This window comes from Atractosteus spatula, chromosome 16, assembly GCF_055471065.1.
Source record: "Atractosteus spatula isolate fAtrSpa1 chromosome 16, fAtrSpa1.hap1, whole genome shotgun sequence".
Classification (NCBI taxonomy): Eukaryota; Metazoa; Chordata; class Actinopteri; order Semionotiformes; family Lepisosteidae; genus Atractosteus; species Atractosteus spatula.
The window spans coordinates 15579952-15599420 of NC_142721.1; the positions used below are offsets into that span (position 1 = coordinate 15579952).

Consider the following 19469-nt stretch of genomic DNA (forward strand, 5'->3'; position numbering starts at 1 on the left):
CACAGACTTATTTAAGGCATAAAAAGGCGTTTTTTTTTTTATCCTGTAGTATAGTTTCTGATTTAGTGAGGTGGGGCTTTGTCTGTCTTAGACATCCACCCAGTTTCAGTTCAGCTGTGCACAGCCCTGTCCCAGTGACCCAGCTGTGAGGCCCAATGCCTTGATGAACAGTACAGCCTCAGCAGTGCACAGGTATTGATTTAAGGCCTTGAAGCTGAGGCTTAGTGGACAGCAGGTCAAAAGGTCATCAGGCCTTTAAAACCAGGTGTGGCAGACCAGAAAGCAGCTTTAGAAAAGCTTTGGTAAACCCGGGCAGGATTATAGAGAATCGTGCACAGAAGAAGCTATGATGGTGAATTATTGTGAGCTGTAGGAGGAAAACAGGAAAACCCAGGAGGATAATACAAAAACCCAACAGAGATTTACTGCAGCAACACTGTCCCTTTCACAGCATGCCTCAGGCCTGTGTCTCCGGTTAAAAAAAGACACTACCGCTGACCCCTACAGCACTGGGCATCTAGCGCACAGCTCATGTGAATGCGTCCCAGTCTGCACAATACTGTCGCCTCGGACTGCCAGCATCACGCCTTAAAATAACAAGACCTCAAGCAAGACCCATTGAAAACCGGACCTGCTACTGGTAAGCCACTGAAACACAAACAGCATCCCAAATAAAATCTCGGTGTGACTGACATCGGATCAATAGGAACAGCTGTGTTACTCCGTGCCCTCGAACTCGTAGTGTAATTACAGTAATTAAAGAGCAGGGGGGAGAGAGAAGACAGGACTCAGCTGTTTCTATGTACTGTGTCTGTTCCCCTACCAACCCCCCCCCCCACCTCCTTCATTAAGTGCTTCTGTGCAACAAGATTTTCTTTGTCTTTCTTTCACAACAGGGAGAGCAAACAGGACGTAGACTGAAATCTAAAAAAAAAAGACCTTTTCCAGCGATGCCAGACCTTCATTAAGTTTAACACTGGGGTAAACACAGACACATTAAGAGCATTTGTCTTGGGGACCGACTGCACTGATAGCAAAGCGCGGAGAGCAAACTGGACTTTGAGATGTGTTTCGCACTTGGTCACCGAGAAACTGCCAGCTCCTGGCTACCCTGAAGCCCTCTGGCACCCCTGCCCCGAGTGCTGCAGAGCTGAGGCCCACAGACTGCAGCTTGTGCAATTTTGGGGTCCCCATGTGGTGTTAAGTTTCACACCAGCCATGGAGAAGTCCCAGGCCAGAGAGCGGAGGTGCGGGATCTGTCCCGCTCACAGCCCACAGAGACCTCGGAGAACCTGGGGATGTTCAAGGTGACTGGAGAGCAGGGTCCACACTGAGGACCCCTGAACTGGAGCCCCCAGTTCTTCTTCAGCTCGTACTGAGAGAGGTGCTCAGAGGGGCACCGCTGCTCTGCTGCTGCCTGGTTCACAAGCCCAAGCACCCTCACCCACTGCCCCCTGTGCGTGGGCTCATCGATACCGCCGACCCTCCCAGCCCAGGTTAGACCACCCCGTCGTTTGGCACTAGGACAAGCGGCACCACGGAGCAGTGGTACGGACCTCTCCCTTCCAAGCCCGCCCTGTCCCACCTCAGCCCACAAACCGGGGTTTCGTCCTGTCCTTCCTGCCTGCGGCCAGCAGGACGTCCCGCACGCTGCCCGCACGCCCCAGCCCAGCTCGGAAGGAACGGCGCCTGGTTCTGGCTGGCGTGTGGCACCTGTAAAGCACGTGGCGGTCAAGGGCACTGCGGTATCTTCCGTGGCACGAGGGAGCCAAAGGTGCACGCACCTGGCACAACTCTGTGTATGGCTCTGCTGCCTTGGTGCTACGGTTTGGACAAAGGGTCTGAGCTCCTACAGTCGCACAGAGACCAGCATGGACTCGCCGCTTCATGCTAAAGGTGAAACAGGTGCCAGACAGGAGATTGTAATACCCACAGTTCAACGATTCATTCTCTTCCTGACCCTGCAACGGGCGTGCAGATGTCCCACATCCGCTGGCAGCTCTGATCAACTGTCCCGAACAGCGAAGAACCGAGCCGTCTCCGCGAGGGACGCCAGCCAGCAGCGACAAGCCTGCTGAAAGGCCGGTGCAGGAAACGGAGGAGGAGAAGCAGAAAAGCAGGAGTTCAGGTGCTGTCCCTGCAGGAAAAAAAACGGGTTTCTCCCTGCGCCCCCAGCACTGCCAGCAGGACGCCGCTGAGGAACAGGGCTGAGAGTTGAGGCCACGGCCTGTGTGAGGCGTTCGTGCAGATTTCACTCTCCGGCCCGCTGTCACACAGGCTCCCTGCCTCTCTCCTCCACAGCCTCGAGGATTTCTAGAATGCGCAAAGTCGTTTACCCACAGTCGCTCGCTCACAGGCTGGGCTGCAGGATTTGGCAGGATTTAAAAACACCCAAAACACGTTCCACTAGATGGAATTCAAAAATGCAGGTTAAAAGAGAAGCATTACATCCAAATGAAAACAGGAAAAAACACAACAACTCAAGCCCTGCGTCAAAAGGGCGGTCACACAGAAGAAAACAGAAAGACAAAGGGCACGGTCTGTACAGCGATGGCTCGGGTTTCTGCGTGTCGCCCGGGGGGGGGGTCAAGGGGTCAGGGCTCGGCCGCAGGGCAGGACAGCAGCCCAGGACCGCAGCCCAGGACCGCCTTGTGTCTGGAGTCATGGGACGACCGTTCCTGCAGTGGGGGGGATGAGGGAAGAGGGGTGCGGTCAAAGGAGCTGGAGGTAGCGGGAGCAGGCATGTCCGAGATCGAGAAGCAACCAGCAGGACTGGATCTGGGCCCGGGCTTCTCTCTATTTCTTTTATGGCTTTGTGACCAGTCCGACCCGGAAGTCGTCCCAGACCCTGCTTGGGATCCGTGTGGTCTGGAGTTGGAAGAAATGTGAAAGTAGCTTCACCGATTCCCCCACCCCCCGCCCCCCCAGCGCTGCAGAGCCAGCCCAAGCCCCGTGGCTGAAAGCAGGCTGCAGACCCTGTGAGGTCTGAGAGGGAGGTGTGGGTGGGCCCGCCAGTGCAATAGAAGAGGGTGGTCCGCTGGGGCAGGAGGGGGGTGGGCGGGCTGGGGGGCTACAGCACCTGGGACAGCACCTCGTGTTTCTCGGTGGCGGCCAGCAGCCCCCCGGGGTCCGGGCAGCCCCTGCCGTTGGCCTGCTGGCTCAGCTGTTTCTTGAGCCGCTCCAGCTCGTAGTTGTGCAGGTACTCCTGGATCAGGTAGCGCTCGTGTTTCACCCGCGCCTTCACGTCCGTGGGCACGTCCGGGATCAGCCAGGCCACGAAGAACTTCACCACGAAGACCACGTGCTGCCCGGGGAGAGGGGACAAGAGGCAAGGTCAGCCGGGAGCCAGGCCAGCACACCCTCCTGTACTGGACACCGGCACGTCTGGGTACATGACTGGGCACGACTGTATGAGCTCTGACATCTGTGTGTGAACTGTAAGGGCAGACTGTGCTGATCTGACAGTGCTGTGGTGAGCTGTAAGGAGAGAGTGTGTTGATTAGACAGTGCTGTGGTGAACTGTGTGTGATCTGTAAGGAGAGAGTGTGCTGCTCAGACAGTTCTGTGTGTGAACTGTAAGGACAGACTGTGCTGATCTGACAGTGCTGTGGTGAGCTGTGTGTGATCTGTAAGGAGAGAGTGTGCTGCTCAGACTGTAAGGAGAGAGCAGTGCTGTGGTGAGCTGTGTGTGAACTGTAAGGAGAGAGTGTGTTGATTAGACAGTGCTGTGGTGAACTGTGTGTGATCTGTAAGGAGAGAGTGTGCTGCTCAGACAGCTCTGTGTGTGAACTGTAAGGACAGACTGTGCTGATCTGACAGTGCTGTGGTGAGCTGTGTGTGAGCTGTAAGGAGAGAGTGTGCTGATCAGACAGTGCTGTGGTGAGTTGTGTGTGAACTGTAAGGAGAGAGTGTGTTGATTAGACAGTGCTGTGGTGAACTGTAAGGAGAGAGTGTGTTGATTAGACAGTGCTGTGGTGAACTGTGTGTGATCTGTAAGGAGAGAGTGTGTTGATTAGACAGTGCTGTGGTGAACTGTGTGATCTGTAAGGAGAGAGTGTGTTGATTAGACAGTGCTGTGGTGAACTGTGTGTGAACTGTAAGGAGAGAGTGTGTTGATTAGACAGTGCTGTGGTGAGCTGTAAGGAGAGAGTGTGTTGATTAGACAGTGCTGTGGTGAGCTGTAAGGAGAGAGTGTGTTGATTAGACAGTGCTGTGGTGAGCTGTAAGGAGAGAATGTGTTGATTAGACAGTGCTGTGGTGAGCTGTAAGGAGAGAGTGTGTTGATTAGACAGTGCTGTGGTGAACTGTAAGGAGAGAGTGTGTTGATTAGACAGTGCTGTGGTGAACTGTAAGGAGAGAGTGTGTTGATTAGACAGTGCTGTGGTGAGCTGTAAGGAGAGAGTGTGTTGATTAGACAGTGCTGTGGTGAGCTGTAAGGAGAGAATGTGTTGATTAGACAGTGCTGTGGTGAGCTGTAAGGAGAGAGTGTGTTGATTAGACAGTGCTGTGGTGAACTGTAAGGAGAGAGTGTGTTGATTAGACAGTGCTGTGGTGAGCTGTAAGGAGAGAGTGTGTTGATTAGACAGTGCTGTGGTGAGCTGTAAGGAGAGAGTGTGTTGATTAGACAGTGCTGTGGTGAACTGTGTGTGATCTGTAAGGAGAGTGTGCTGCTCAGACTGTAAGGAGAGAGCAGTGCTGTGGTGAACTGCGAGCTGTTGTACCTCCATGATGATGATGAAGGCCAGCTTGGCGGCAATAACATGCCAGAACTGCATGTTGTGAGAGTACTCCTTCTCGTGGCCAGGGGGGTAGCGGAAATCGCGATACCTAAAACACAGCACACGAGGGCTTCAGGGAGAACCACCATCCAGTCAACACGACACAATGAACATTAGCCGTCATCCGTTACAAAAAGAGCAATAAAATAAATTTCTGGCAGAACACGGACAACATTAAGGCAGTGGATCTCTTTAGCCTTGAACAGAGGAGACCGTGCAGTGAACTGATTCAAAGGAAGGAATGAAAATATAACCTGGCATCATACAAACAGAAAACAGAAGGTAGTGAAAGATGGAGTTTATCCCGAACCCCCGACCTGCAGGTGGTGTCAACGGTCTCGTTGAACCAGATGGGGTTCTCCCCGTACTCGGGCCGGTTCTGGTCGGAGAACTGGGAGATGTTGAAGATGGACAGGCTGTTGTTGATGTAGCCCTCCATGGAGTACTCGCTGCCAGGGTGGTAGGCGTAGTAGTAGACCAGGCGTGGGATCATGTCTGAGGTGAAGGACACGATGAAGGCCTGGGAGGGAGGAAGAGGAGGGAGGGAAGAAGGGGGAGATGGTGCCGTCACCAAAAAGCCAACAGGGACGCTCATTAGCTGTGTTGTGCAACTGTTTTTGATGGGTTAAAAATAAGGGCAAGGTTTTAGTAACAGAGGCGGCACCGTTTAGGGGCTCACTTCCATCCATCCAGCCCTTACATTTTCTAACTGCTTTATCCAATACCGGGCTGCAGGGGGCGCTGGAGCTTGTCTGAGCACACATTTCTTTTTTAAACACGTGCCAGCAGCTATATCACCCTGCAAGCTCACAAGTGGCAGCCCACTGCCGTCCCATCCAGCTGGGAGCCGCACATTGGTGGTGATAGTGGGATTCCCCATTACCAGGAAAGCGCTATATACAGTATAGCGTATATATACTGTATATAGCATAAGGATTATTATTATTAAATGCTACTGCATTACAGATTCAGTCTCCTGCTGCTCCCTCACAAGCAGAATGCAGGGGAAATGGAAAGAGAAGATTGCAGGTGGCTGTGGGTTTTAGGTACTTCAAGTCTATCGCAGGACCTCAAGAGAGCTTCCTGACATCATGGAGTCACAGCTGATTGTTCTACACCCCCGTCCCTGCACTCACGTTGGTGACCACGGACACGATGGCGATGCCGTTGAGGATCTCCTGCCACGCCCCGATGCTGTGGGCCTTGGCCGCCACCGGCCGGCGGAACTGCGTGGTGCACTTCCAGGCGTCCACTCGGATCTCGATGATGTTGTTGACGAGGGCCAGGAGGGGGGCCAGGGGGAAGGAGACCACGAAGAGGGTGATGAAGCCGAACTGGATGACTGCATTGGGGGAGGACGAGAGGAGCGGGACAGAAGCTGTTAGCTGGAACATCTCTTGAAACATCTCACAGGTCCTTCACAGAGCCAAAATAGGGGTTTGTTTTTATAACACACACACGCACACACACAAACACACGAGAGCAAACTCACACAAGCGCACAAAGCACATAAGCGCAAACACACACAAGCACAGGAGCACTCACACAAATGCACCTGCGCACACAAGCACATGGCTACATACACACAGAAGAACATGAGCACACAAACATACACAGTAGCACATGAGTGCAAACACACACAAGCACGAGTACATACACAGTAGCACATGAGTGCAAACACACACAAGCACGAGTACATACACAGTAGCACATGAGTTCAAACACACAAGCACGAGTACATACACAGCAGCACATGAGTGCAAACACACAAGCACGAGTACATACACAGCAGCACATGAGTGCAAACACACAAGCACGAGTACATACACAGTAGCACATGAGTGCAAACACACACAAGCAGGAGTACATACACAGTAGCACATGAGTGCAAACACACACAAGCACAAGTACATACACAGTAGCACATGAGTTCAAACACACAAGCACGAGTACATACACAGCAGCACATGAATGCAAACACACACAAGCAGGAGTACATACACAGTAGCACAAGTGCAAACACACACAAGCACGAGTACATACACAGTAGCACATGAGTGCAAACACACACAAGCACGAGTACATACACAGTAGCACATCAGTGCAAACACACACAAGCACGAGTACATACACAGTAGCACATGAGTGCAACACACAAGCACGAGTACATACACAGTAGCACATCAGTGCAAACACACAAGCACGAGTACATACACACAGAAGCACATGAGCACTTACACAAACGCACATAGACACACAAGCACATGCATGCACACAAAAATACATGCATGCACACATATGCGCACACAGAAGCACACACACAGGACCACAGCGGCGTTGATTCAGCATGCCAGACTTGTGGGTGTCTAAGCATCATGTGGCCAGAAGTTTAGCACTGAACCCTCCTGCTACCAGCCGGGCTACGCTCTGTGTGAGAGGCAGCCCGACTGTGAAGAGCTCTGCCTCTGCCAGAGAAGGTGTGAAGCCGACCGCACGTGCTGGTGTGGGAAATGTGACGCTCACACGCAGAGTGCGAGAGCTGTCCACAGAGGAGAGGTTACTCTGGCCAGGAAAGAGCCACAAACCAAAACCAGCTCGCGCTAAAGCACGGGGCGGGGCAGCTCGACCACAGGAAAATGAATGGGTAGTCATTGTGACAGTGCGACAGCCAAAATTAAGGTTAAAGCGGGTTATGCTTTAATCTGAAAAACAGGCTTTAATAATAATAATAATAAAAATTGCTTACTCTTATATAGTACTTTTCTGGACACTCCACTCAAAGTTCTTTACAGGTCATGGGGATCCCCTCCACCCCCACTAGTGTGCAGCCCCACCTGGATGATGCTCCAGTCCTCTCACACACACCAGCTCTCAGTGGGGAGGAGAGCAGAGTGATGGAGCCAGTTCAGAGATGGGGGTTATTAGGAGGCCATGACTGGTAAAGGCCAGGGGGAAATTTGGCCAGGACACCGGGGTAACACCCCTACTCTTCTCGAGAGACACCCTGGGATTTTTAATGACCACAGAGAGTCAGGACCTCAGTTTTACGTCTCATCCGAAGGACGGCACCTGTTTACAGTTTAGTGTTCTTGTCACTATACTGGGGCATCAGGACCCACATGGGCCACATGGTGAGCGCCCCCTGCTGGCTCCACTAACACCTCGTCCAGCAGCAGCCTTAGTTTTTAGTGAAAGCCTGGTGCACTTATCCAAAGGGAGTATCCGAAGTCTTAGTCGAAGTAAGCTCAAGTCGGCAAGCCCGAGGTTCAGGAAGCAAACAGCAGACAGGTAGCAAGAAACTCTTTAGAGAGGAGCGCCAGTGGGAAACCCAATACTGAGCACGGAGATGTTGAGAAAGAGTCCTGAAGTACTCTGGTGCGGTGGTGACTGATGGGATGATTGATTAATGCGTCTGTGCTGGTGGGGATTAGAGGAGGCTTGTGTCCGATTGTGTGAGGCCGTGACAGTTGTGTCACAGCACGTTGGGCGAATGCAGGAGCGTCTGCGCGGGGCAGGCCGGGGTAAGTCAAGTGCAGAGAGAGGGACAGGCCACACACAGACAGAAGGACCTGCCGTCAGGTGAGGGGACAGAGCTCAGGGTTCCTCACCCATCTCCAGGTACTCGTAAAACAGCCCCAACTGCCCGAAGCACTGCAGGTTGTGGTCCTGTTCCCAGCGGCTGTACAGACTCTCGGGGTGACTCCGCGCCTTCCTGCTGCCCCACCAGTTCCACAGCCACCTGGGCACAGAGCACACAGCAAACGGGGGGGTTAAGGGCAGAGGCTGTGGACCTTTGCGAGGGAGAAGGGCTATCAACTCTGGTGTCGTGGCTGATGTCAGAACCTGGTCCATCTGATGAGCCCTTGTGTTAGCGAGGCCTGTCCTGCACCTTCTGATCCTCTTAGGAAAATGGAAATTCCGGGTTAACTAGAAGCCAGCCGAACACAAAGCTGACCCACCCATCGAGATGCATTACCAAGATGCACTTGGCAGGGGATACCTGCCAAGAAGGGGTCTTTTTTACGGCCTGGTGAAAGAGCATGTGCAGTTTCAGCTCTAGCAGAATGGAAACAAGGCCCTGGGCTCACGCTAAACTGCCCCACTGCCCCCCTGCTGAAAGGGCGATACTCACGGCACCAGCGCCTCCTGGATGTTCCCCCACACCTGCTTCCCGGCCATCACAATGACCAGCTGCGTGGTCAGCTCGATCAGACAGCCGCCGGGGTCACACTGCGGCCAGGAGAGGAGAGACGCACACAGACACAGCGTCAGGAGGCGGCCAGAGAGCTCATGATCAGCGGCCTGACAGCGTGCACTGCGAGACAGGCAGACCTGGCTGCCGTCTCTTTGGGGCTGAGATCATCTGTTTTGCAAAAACGAAAGCCTGTTTAAGATTTACGCTGGGCGCTATGGTTTCTGTGAAATACGGCAGGCTGGCAAATTCTCATTTTGCACCAGTCATGCAGAAAGAAAGGCTGTGTGTGTCGAGCAGAAATGTTGTTGCCACTTAATAAACATTCTGCCTTTGTCTTCTGTTTGTACCAGGTGACTCGGGAACTCAATGACTCCTTAGATTGCAATGACAAGCTCCGATTACAAAACATTTTATATCAAAGGGCAACTGCAGCCTCAATCTCCCAGACCGGTTAAGAAAACTTGGTAGCAAAATAAATTGACTGACAGTATAGGAACAGTTCACACATTTCGAATGAAGCACAAGATCTTTTGGTCGTTGTGAAAGTACTGTAAGTCTCCATGTTGTCACAAACCCCTGGAGAGCGAGAGTTCCCACGTATTGTGACGTGATGCAGCCCTTCCTGCTCACTAGTCACTGTCATGACTGATGTACTGTGATGTACGAGCGAATTAGTACAGGTTGTGCAGCGGACATTTCACTGCAGAGATGTCCCAATGTGATCTGCATGCAGAGTTAACAAGTAGTATTTGTTGGCAAAACCATCTCGAAGTTGAGAGCAATATTTCGATTGGATTAAGTGAGATGGATTCACAAGCCTGCTTGTTTACAGTGTAATAGGGCCACATCACCTCACTGGAAGTTTGGTTGCCTCATTCTGAATCTCAGAACATGGCGCTGCACTGACCTGGAAGTTTTGTGTATTTTGTGATGGAAATTGGAGGTTTCCCAAATAACTGTGTGGATTTGACTTCCTGTGTTATTGAAAGCAATCATTGGTGATGTTTTCCCACCCCGAAATATAACAAATAGCATTGCAGTTCCCCTTCAAGACACACAGGTGGAAGAGACGAGCTCAGTGGTGACTAAAATTGGTTTCTCAGTGCTGCCTGATATCAATAGGTTTTAAAAATCTGTACCCCAACCCCCAGCACGGAAAGGAAACCAGGTACCTCCTCGTTCCTCCACTTGTCGAACATGTAGATGTATTTGCCAGGGTAGCCCACGAACTTGCCCTTGAAGAAGGCCACGTAGAAGCAGGAGGAGAAGTAGTTGACGAACTGGAAGAGGAACATCTTCATGGTCAGCCTGTTCTCATACTCCAGGTGGGTCCGGGGGATCTCTAGGTGAAGGGAGACTTCAATTCAGACGCGACCCGAGATCTCGAGCTCAAGATGAAGTGGCCGGCCTGATCGCCGTCCTCCTCCTCCAAACCCCCCCCCCCCGGCGCGCCCGTCCTCCTCCTCCTCACCCATGTCGGTGATCCAGATGGCCACGCGCTCGTACAGGAAGTTGAGGATCATGATGATGACGAAGTTGATGCAGGAGGCGGTGACGGAGGTGGCCATCTGCGGGGTGATGAGGGAGTCCACCAGCTGCAGCTCGTGGGCCGGGTTGTCCTTCATCAGGCTGGCGAAGGCGGCGTAGACGGCCAGGCGGTAGGCGATCACACCGATGATGCAGGCGATGATCAGGGCGATCTGAGGGCACAGGGGAGACCGACAGGCTGAACCCCCCCTTGTCCTGCTCACTGCACAGCACAGCCACCCTCTGCAGGGCCCCCCAGCTGTGCATGATGCTTGTGCAAGATCCCCCTTTCTCATACCACGGCGTGAGCTGTAACCGTATCTTCCCCAGATAGTAGTGGCAGTAACCTCTCTCGGTTGATCCAGGTTGGCCAGGGGCGCTCATTAACCATCTTTTTAGTAACCGGCATCCCGACCCAGAACACGACCAAGGCTGCTACCAGTATTCTCCTGCTACAAGTCTTGTCTGAAAACCTTTATCTCTGAATTGTCTTTGTAAATACTCACTGTCTTACTAAACCGTGAGGGTCCGTGAAAAGACAACCTCCGACTGTCCTAGGAACTGCTTCTATAGGGAGCTACAGTCTCCTGGTGATTTCCCCGTGAGAATCCTCAGAATGTGGTTCTCCTAAACGGGATGACCCCACCCCTGGAAATTCACCCTTGTTTCCAGCCCCGGCTTTGCTACAGGCCTTCAGCATAGTTCCGGAATGTCCACCTTTACAAACTCGAGGCAATTTGGTGCCAGGCAAGAGAGTACTATTCAGCTCATCTTGCTTACATGATCCCTTATTGCTAAGTGATTCTAAAATCTGGCACAACCTAGTCTTGAAGGATCCCATATGTCTGATTTCTACAACACAGCCTTCTTTGAGCCTCCTGATTCAAGTCCCAGAGGGATTTTCGCATATTTGTCTTTTGTAATGTCATGTCTGTATTTTTTTTTGCTATGACTCTTAATAGCCTCTTGCATCGCAAGAAAGGATTCTGAAAATCTGAAGCAGTCTCACTACAAGCAGGGATAAACCACATAACTTCTCTCGGTCGGTTCTGGTTGGCCAGGGGCGCTCATTAACCGGCTTCTTACTTACCAGCGTCCCGACCCGGAAAACGACTGAGGCTGCTACTAGTATTATCCCACTGTAAGCTTTCTCCGATTTGTTGTGCCAGATGAAACCTCGGGAACTGCTGATATAGGGAGCTAGAGTCTCTAGGGGCAGCCAATTCAGTCCCCATGGGAATTTGAAAACTGTGACTCGCCTCAGGGCGGAGCGGTGGCCCTGTGGCTCAGGATCTGCGCCTGTGGCTGGAAGGTTGCTGGTTCAAATCCCACAGCCGGCAGAGGAGTCCTACTCCTTTGGGCCCCTGAGCAAGGCCCTGAATCCTAACTGCTCCAGGTGCACCATATTAATGGCAGACCCTGCGCTCTGACCCCCAGCTTCTCTCCCTGTCTGTGTGTCTCATGGAGAGCAAGCTGGGGTCTGCAACAAGACAAATTCCTAATGCAAGAAATTGTATAGGGGCTAATAAAGTGATGTTATGTTATGAGATGACCCTGCCCCTCTATGATTCACCTGTGCTCCCAGCACCTGCTCTGCTACAGTGCTACACTGCACCCCGAGATGCAAATGTGCTCCAAATCAGGCTCCCAGTACAACAGACACGCAGGCAGGCCGTTCCTTTTCTGCTCTGTCGGCATGCACAACTAAAACGCTCTGCTTGTGCCTCTAATTCCCTCTTGGCTTGGCTGATTTGAACGCCAGCTCTCTCTGTCCGACCGGTGGTTGGGAAACGTCTCGGGTCAAAGAGGTGCCTGCAGATTGCATTGGCGGTTTGGGTTTTTCCTCTGTACGAATCCAAAAATGAAAGCCGTGACGCTCTGTGACAATTGTTCGGGTGCAGGCCCTGATGCCATCACAGTGGAATTGCTTTAAAAGGGACGGCTCATATTTTAAGCCTGTTGTGGATAGTTAAACAGGTTAAAATCACCAAGTTAACACACACTCTTTAAATGGAAAGGGTGGTGTCTTCACGATATGCACAGCAGGAATGTGACAGCAGAAGAGGAACGAACCTGCTTTTACAGAGTACATGCTACTTATAAGACCTAAAATGGATCAAAATGCAACACAAAGGGAGGTTTGTATCCATCCCTGGTACACTGCGGCTCCCCAGTATACCTCAGTGTTCCCCAATGAACCTCTCTGCAAACCTGTGTACCCTAGTGCTCTGCAGTGAATCCTACTGCACCTCAATACTTCCACTGGGGTACTCCAGAGTTCCCCAATGCAGTCCTGCTCCCCACTGTACCCTGGGGCTCCCCAGTGAACCCCCTGCTCCCCACTGTACCCCAGGGCTCCCCACTGTACCCCAGGGCTCCCTAGAGAACCACATGCTCCCCCCTGTATCTCAGGGCTCCCTAGTGAACCTTAGAGCTCCCCACTGTACCCCAGGGCTCCCCAGTGAACCCCCTGCTCCCCACTGTACCCCAGGGCTCCTCAGTGAACCCCAGTGCTCCCTAAGGACACTGTACAGCCAACGTTTCTTTCTAGTGCTTCAGAAATACATCACATTCACAGAACATTTACACTGCAGTGCGGAGAACATAACCATCCTACACAGACCTTGTTAACGTCTCACATAGCCTTTTCTCTAAAGTCATCGATTCACCAGACCTGGTCTAACAGCTCCCCCTGTGGCACAGAGCAAGTCGTTTCAACAAACCTGCAGAGTGTTTTGGAAATACCTCATCACAGGTCCGGAAATGTCTTTAACATGATTAAATAGCCCACTGACACACTACACTGAAGCAAGTCTTGTTACTTGTTTTGAGTCTGACTGCTGATCGGAGCATTTCCATTCCTCTGCCTGCCTTACTCACCATCCTGAAAGATTTGACCTGAATGATTTTTATTTTCTCATTCAGGACTGCTGTGCACGCACTGCGTCTCGGGGATGTTAAGACACAGGTGTGTGAGGGAATCCTTTTCTAACTAAATCCGTTTGCCTCTCACTCATACTCCCAAGGAACGGTGAGGAAGAGGAGGTCACTGCTGAGTAACTGAAGGTGCTCACCCAGAATATGACGGTCGCTCCAGACAGACAGAAGGGTGCACACTTGCTGGTTAAGGGTAAGTAAGGCTCCATTTCCTAAACAGTGAGCAAGCAGAGCAAGAACAGTCAGTCAGTCGGCGGTTCATCAATCTCACTGCAGCAGACACTGAAACTGTGTGAAACAGGGTGTCAGGCCCAGGAATGACCTGGTCAGGGGGCAGCACGCTTAACTTCCTGAAGCCCTGCGCCTCTCACCTGAGCCTGTTACTGACCTGAGGTGCACCCCCTCCCACCTTGGACTGTTTGAGGTCCCCATCAAGGAGTTTTCCCCAAGGCAGGTCCCATCAACCCAGACCTCTGGCCCCTCATTAATTGTTTAATTAAGATTGGACAGTGTTTACTGGCAGACTCTAAAGCCGGTCCAGAATCAAGCACTTGACTTTGACACTGTTGCCTTTCACACAGGTTCACTGCCCACGCTATCCCAGTGCACAGTGCGTTAAACACACCATTAGTCCTCCCACTGGCACTCAAATCTCCCCCCCCCATCTTACCCACAGTATGACCGTGGCCCAGCAGAGCATCATTTTCCCACAGAAATCTAGCGTGCTCCTGTCCAGAACCCATTCCTCCTCCTACAGGGGGCATCAGGCCACACGTTACAGAAATAACACTTGTTAACAAGAAAACTCTGCTTCTTGTCTCAGATCTTTCAGGGGCAGAAGCTGGGTGGGGATGAGATGCTTTAGGGCTGCAGAGCCAGCTCCCGTGCCCCCCTTACACAGAGTTTCAGGATACACAGGATTGTGCCAAGCGACCTGGGTGTCCCTCCGTGATCTCAGGGCCACTTTCCTGGGGACTCAAGTAACAGAGGTGCTGCCCTTTGACAAAAGGTCAAAAGGTCAAAGCTCAGACAGCTCTAGGATTCAGGAACCAGCGGTTCTTGAAGGAGTAAGTTCTTTTAGGGAAAAGAAATCTGTAAAGCTATCTTGTCATTGATTTGGAAAATCCAAAACATCCGTTCTGTAATAATAATAATAATAATAATAATTGCTTACACTTATATAGCACTTTTTAGACACTCCACTCAAAGCGCTTTACAGGTAATGGGGATCCCCTCCACCACCACCAGTGTGCAACATCCACCTGGATGATGCAACGGCAGCCATAGTGTGCCAGAACGCTCACCACACACCAGCTCTCAGTGGGGAGGAGAGCAGAGTGATGAAGCCAGTTCAGAGATGGGAATTATTAGGAGGCCATGACTGGTAAAGGCCAGGGGGAAATTTGGCCAGGACACCGGGGTTACATCCCTACTCTATTTGAGAAACACCCTGGGATTTTTAATGACCACAGAGAGTCAGGACCTCGGTTTTACGTCTCATCCAAAAGACAGCGCCTGTTTACCGTATAGTGTCCCCGTCACTATACTGGGACATTAGGACCCACACAGACCGCAGGGTGAGCGCCCCCTACTGGCCCCACAAACACCTCTTCCAGCAGCAACCTTAGTTTTTCCCAGGAGTCTCCCATCCAGGTACTGACCAGGCTCACACCTGCTGAGCTCCAGGGGGGCTGCCAGCGGGGAGCTGCAGCGTGATTTGACTGCTAGAACTGTGGCATAACCTGCTTGTTCACAGTGCAGCTGCCTGATGTGCTCGATGGTTAATTCCCTTCTGGTATTCATCTGCTGGCTGTGCTACAAACCAGCGCTGGACTGGATCGGAGGAACAGGTGATAGAGAGTCCCTGGAGCTGCAGCAGTGGGGTGGCGAGGTACCTGGGTGATGGGGTTCAGTTTTCGGCGAGTGCACTTGGTCTCATATTCGGGGCGCAGCTGGAGCTGCTGGTGCTCCTCTTCAAAGTCCACCAGGTCCCACTCGTACTCCAGCCGGGCCTGACGCCGCTTCCAGAACTCCAGGAACATGGTGACTGCAGGCAGAGACACTGTTACACACCCTGGCACACACACGCACACTGGCACACACACACATGCATGCACACACACACACACTGGCACACACACACACACTGGCACACGCACTCATTACACACGCACACATGCATGCACACACACTCATAGTACACGCACAAATGTATGCACACATACTACAAACACACACACATGCGCTCACAGACACACATTCACACACAGACTTGCACACACACACACTCATTGCACATGCACACACACTCATAGTACACGCACACATGCATGCACACACACTCATAGTACACGCACAAATATATGCACACATACTACAAACACACACACATGCGCTCACAGACACACATTCGCACACAGACTTGCACACACACACACTTGCACACACACTCATTGCACACGCACAAATGCATACACACACACTACAAGTACACGCACACACACGCGCTCACAGACACACATTCGCACACAGACTTGCACACACACTCAATGCACACGCACACATGCATGCACACACACTCATTGCACACGCACAAATGTATGCACACACACTACAAGTACACGCACACACATGCGCTCACAGACACACATTCGCACACAGACTTGCACACACACTCATTGCACACGCACACATGCATGCACACACACTCATAGTACACGCACAAATGCATGCACACACACTACAAGCACACACGCAGGCGCTCACAGGTACGCATTCGCACACAGACTTGCACACACACTCATTGCACACGCACACATGCATGCACACACACTCATTGCACACGCACAAATGTATGCACACACACTACAAGTACACACGCGTGCGCTCACAGATACGCATTCGCACACAGACTCGCATGCACCTGCACTCAAAAAAGATAAGCCCACTATACTTTTCTTGATTTTAAAAAAAGTGCCACCAAATGCATGCCAAAGAATGGAAAAAAAATTCATCAACTGCTATAATCCGGCACTAGATCGTCTGATCTGCTCCATTTGTAGGATAGAAGTGTAAAATGAATCGTTATTTCTTTTAAATGATTGAATAGCTCATTGTGCCAAAGATTAGCATCATCATGGATTCATTCACTCACTCTATGGTGGGGCTCTATGGACAGTCCTAATGATTGGAGCACTTTGAGTTCACTGCATTGTATTCTCATTGGAAAAATAGGTGTGAACTCAAACCCAGAGAAATACTCTCTCCCCCCACTAGCTGGGGCTACTGCCTCATGGCTGAGGGCCTCGCTCCTCTGAGACCATGCAATGATCAAGCCACTTTACCCCATATCCCCATGAAGATGGCGAAGAACAGCGTCCCCACATTGTCGAACAGGTGGGATTGCTGAAAGACAGGAAAGGGAAAAGGTCAGACTGCCCTTGAAGGTCACAACCGCTGCCACAACCGGGCTCGAGCTATCCTTCGGGACCCAATGCACCCTGGCCACGATCCGTTTTCACCCCTGGGCTCTGGTAGGAGGTATGGCAGTATCAGAACACTGACCAATAGATTCAATAACTTCCCTCAAGCAGTCCGCATCATAAACAGCTCAGATTAGCACCTGCACTTTAAGGCACTGCACTGTTTGCACTATGTCCTGTTGGCTGTATTCTATTGTCTAAATGTATTGGCCATGTCTGTTTGTCATTTGTGCCTGTTTTTTTTTCTCTGATGTTACTGGGTACAGCTGAACGAGTAAGCATTCCAATACACTTGTTGTATCTGGCAAATAAAGAAATCTTGACATCTTCAAGGGCGATGCTATACGTTTTGAGCTCTGATCCCGGACAGCCCCAGTGCATCAAAGTTTTTTGGAGGGCTAAAGATCACACTGATTAATCGCATTACGAGGAGGAAGACTCTGGATAAAGGACCAGGTCAGTGGATACATGGTCGATAGTATCTCATCTGCCTCTCCACGTCGGCCAGGCTATCCCCCGGTTCCTACCCGCTCTCTGACGAGGCAGAGTCCCTACAGGACTAGTCCACTGCTCGCTTGCCTTCATCCTGCACACATGCATTCATTCATTCACGTGGCAGTCAATCCTGGTTTTGCATTTGGCCTTGCTGTCCCCTGTGTATCAGGATCGTAAACCCCTCTTCTTAAGGATGCTCCAGCCCTTCCTCGTTGACCTGATCTCCTGCACCTGCCTCCAGTTCCTGCCCCCGTCCTATAAGAGCCAGAGCTTCCTACCAATCTGGGCTCAGCTTTGGAAGACGGACGCCCGGAAGCCCGCCTACCCGCGAGTCCAGGAGGGGCTCGACGGCACAGGCTTCGCAACAGCGTCCTGACCATCTGGGTCCGGGACTGGGAGCTCCTGGCCCCGTAACCCCCTTTTATTCCCCCCGACCCTTCGCCAGATCCCGCTCCGGCTTTTAACTTCGTTCGTCTGTGTCTTGGATTGACCACCCGGCTCTGGACATTCGCCTCCCCCACGGATTTCCCTACGAACACCCTTCGGACTTGTTTGCCCTGGACACCCCCCCCCCCGAACACCGGCGCACCTTGGACACGCCCCCTGTTCTTCTTCCAGCCCCTATCCTAGTCTTTTTTCCCACTCCTCTCTGGTTTCTGCTGTCTGTTTCGTGACACTGTGATGTTCTGTGCAGGCTTCTCAAGATCCCCATGTCTGCCTTCAACAACCAACAGTCTTGCCAGCCGCTCGGCCCCTACACCTACCCAGGAGGATTCGCAGGTGGTGTTGAGCTTCCAGTAGCCACACTTCTTGTCGCACAGCGGGCACATGATAATTTTCCCCCCGATCTCGGGGTCGCAGATCTCTCTACTGCAAGAGAGGGAGGTGGAGAGGCAGAGAGGGAGAGAGGAGGGGGCGCAGGAAGTAGAGGAGAGGGGGAGAGGCAGTCATTGCGCTGCGTGTGTATGCAGGGGACGTGCAGAAGAAGGAAGGAGAAGGATGCGCCTGTCCTCACCTCCACACGTTCTCATGGTAGGTGGAGGCGCCGTAGCAGAAGCAGATCAGCCCCACGATGGCAGCGAAGAACAGCATCTTGGTGTAGAAGCCCAGCCAGGTGAAGTAGATCCCAATCTTCTCCCCATAGTACTTCCTGCCAGCAGCCAGCAACACAGGGAAGATCACTAACAGCGCTGCCACCTGGCCACAGGCTGCCTACACTGAGCAACGGGACCAGGCACCACACTCTCTGCTCTCGTCCTGGCCTCCTTCTCGCTGTCCTGCTCCCTGAACGGCACCGAGACCACCACTGACTCAGGCTCCAGACCAGATTCTATGGATTAACTTCAAGGCCAAGCTACCTCTCTCCCCTCTTCCCTGATAGGATGGGAAGAGCTCTTCTGCCATGACTGGTCTGCTCACACATTCTCTGACAGTCTCAGCTCACATACCGCCTCTCACTCTCTGAGTACATGAACCAGCGCACATCTTTTCTCTCAGCTCTCATACAGCCTCTCTTTCTGTGAGGGTCTCGGCTTGAACCCAGCCTCCACTGTCCCAACCTCCATGACTCCCAACATCGACCACACTGCCCTCTGGCTTAGCACCCCCATCCTGCCCCAGGAATACAGTGTCCTCAGCCTGGCCAGACCCTGACTCCTGCCCCAGGAATACAGTGTCCTCAGCCTGGCCAGATCCTGACTCCTGCTCCAGGAATACAGTGTCCTCAGCCTGGCCAGACCCTGACTCCTGCCCCAGGAATACAGTGTCCTCAGCCTGGCCAGACCCTGACTCCTGCTCCAGGAATACAGACAGTGTCCTCAGCCAGGCCAGACCCTGACTCCTGCCCCAGGCCAGACCCTGACTCCTTCCCCAGGAATACAGTGTCCTCAGCCTGGCCAGACCCTGACTCCTGCTCCAGGAATACAGACAGTGTCCTCAGCCAGGCCAGACCCTGACTCCTGCCCCAGGCCAGACCCTGACTCCTTCCCCAGGAATACAGTGTCATCAACCTGGTTAGACCCTGATTCCCACCCCAGGCCAGACCCTGACTCCCGC

General features: G+C 52.3%; 1 protein-coding gene across 1 annotated transcript in view; it reads right to left on the minus strand.

The window, feature by feature from the left end:
• Positions 1–3007: 3007 nt before the first annotated feature.
• The window catches only part of LOC148819651 (anoctamin-5-like), a 121393-nt gene continuing 104931 nt past the window's right edge, over positions 3008–19469 (minus strand). Inside the window, exons 8-20 of the mRNA XM_088934833.1 lie at positions 18430–18564; positions 18179–18284; positions 16782–16842; positions 15333–15484; positions 13575–13649; positions 10445–10673; positions 10146–10315; positions 8911–9008; positions 8387–8517; positions 5915–6120; positions 5096–5298; positions 4722–4827; positions 3008–3304 (exon numbers count right to left, since the gene is read on the minus strand). Coding sequence (XP_088790959.1) covers positions 3071–3304; positions 4722–4827; positions 5096–5298; positions 5915–6120; positions 8387–8517; positions 8911–9008; positions 10146–10315; positions 10445–10673; positions 13575–13649; positions 15333–15484; positions 16782–16842; positions 18179–18284; positions 18430–18564 — 1906 coding nt within the window. The 3' untranslated portion in view covers positions 3008–3070. The remainder of the gene's footprint in view (positions 3305–4721; positions 4828–5095; positions 5299–5914; positions 6121–8386; positions 8518–8910; positions 9009–10145; positions 10316–10444; positions 10674–13574; positions 13650–15332; positions 15485–16781; positions 16843–18178; positions 18285–18429; positions 18565–19469) is intronic.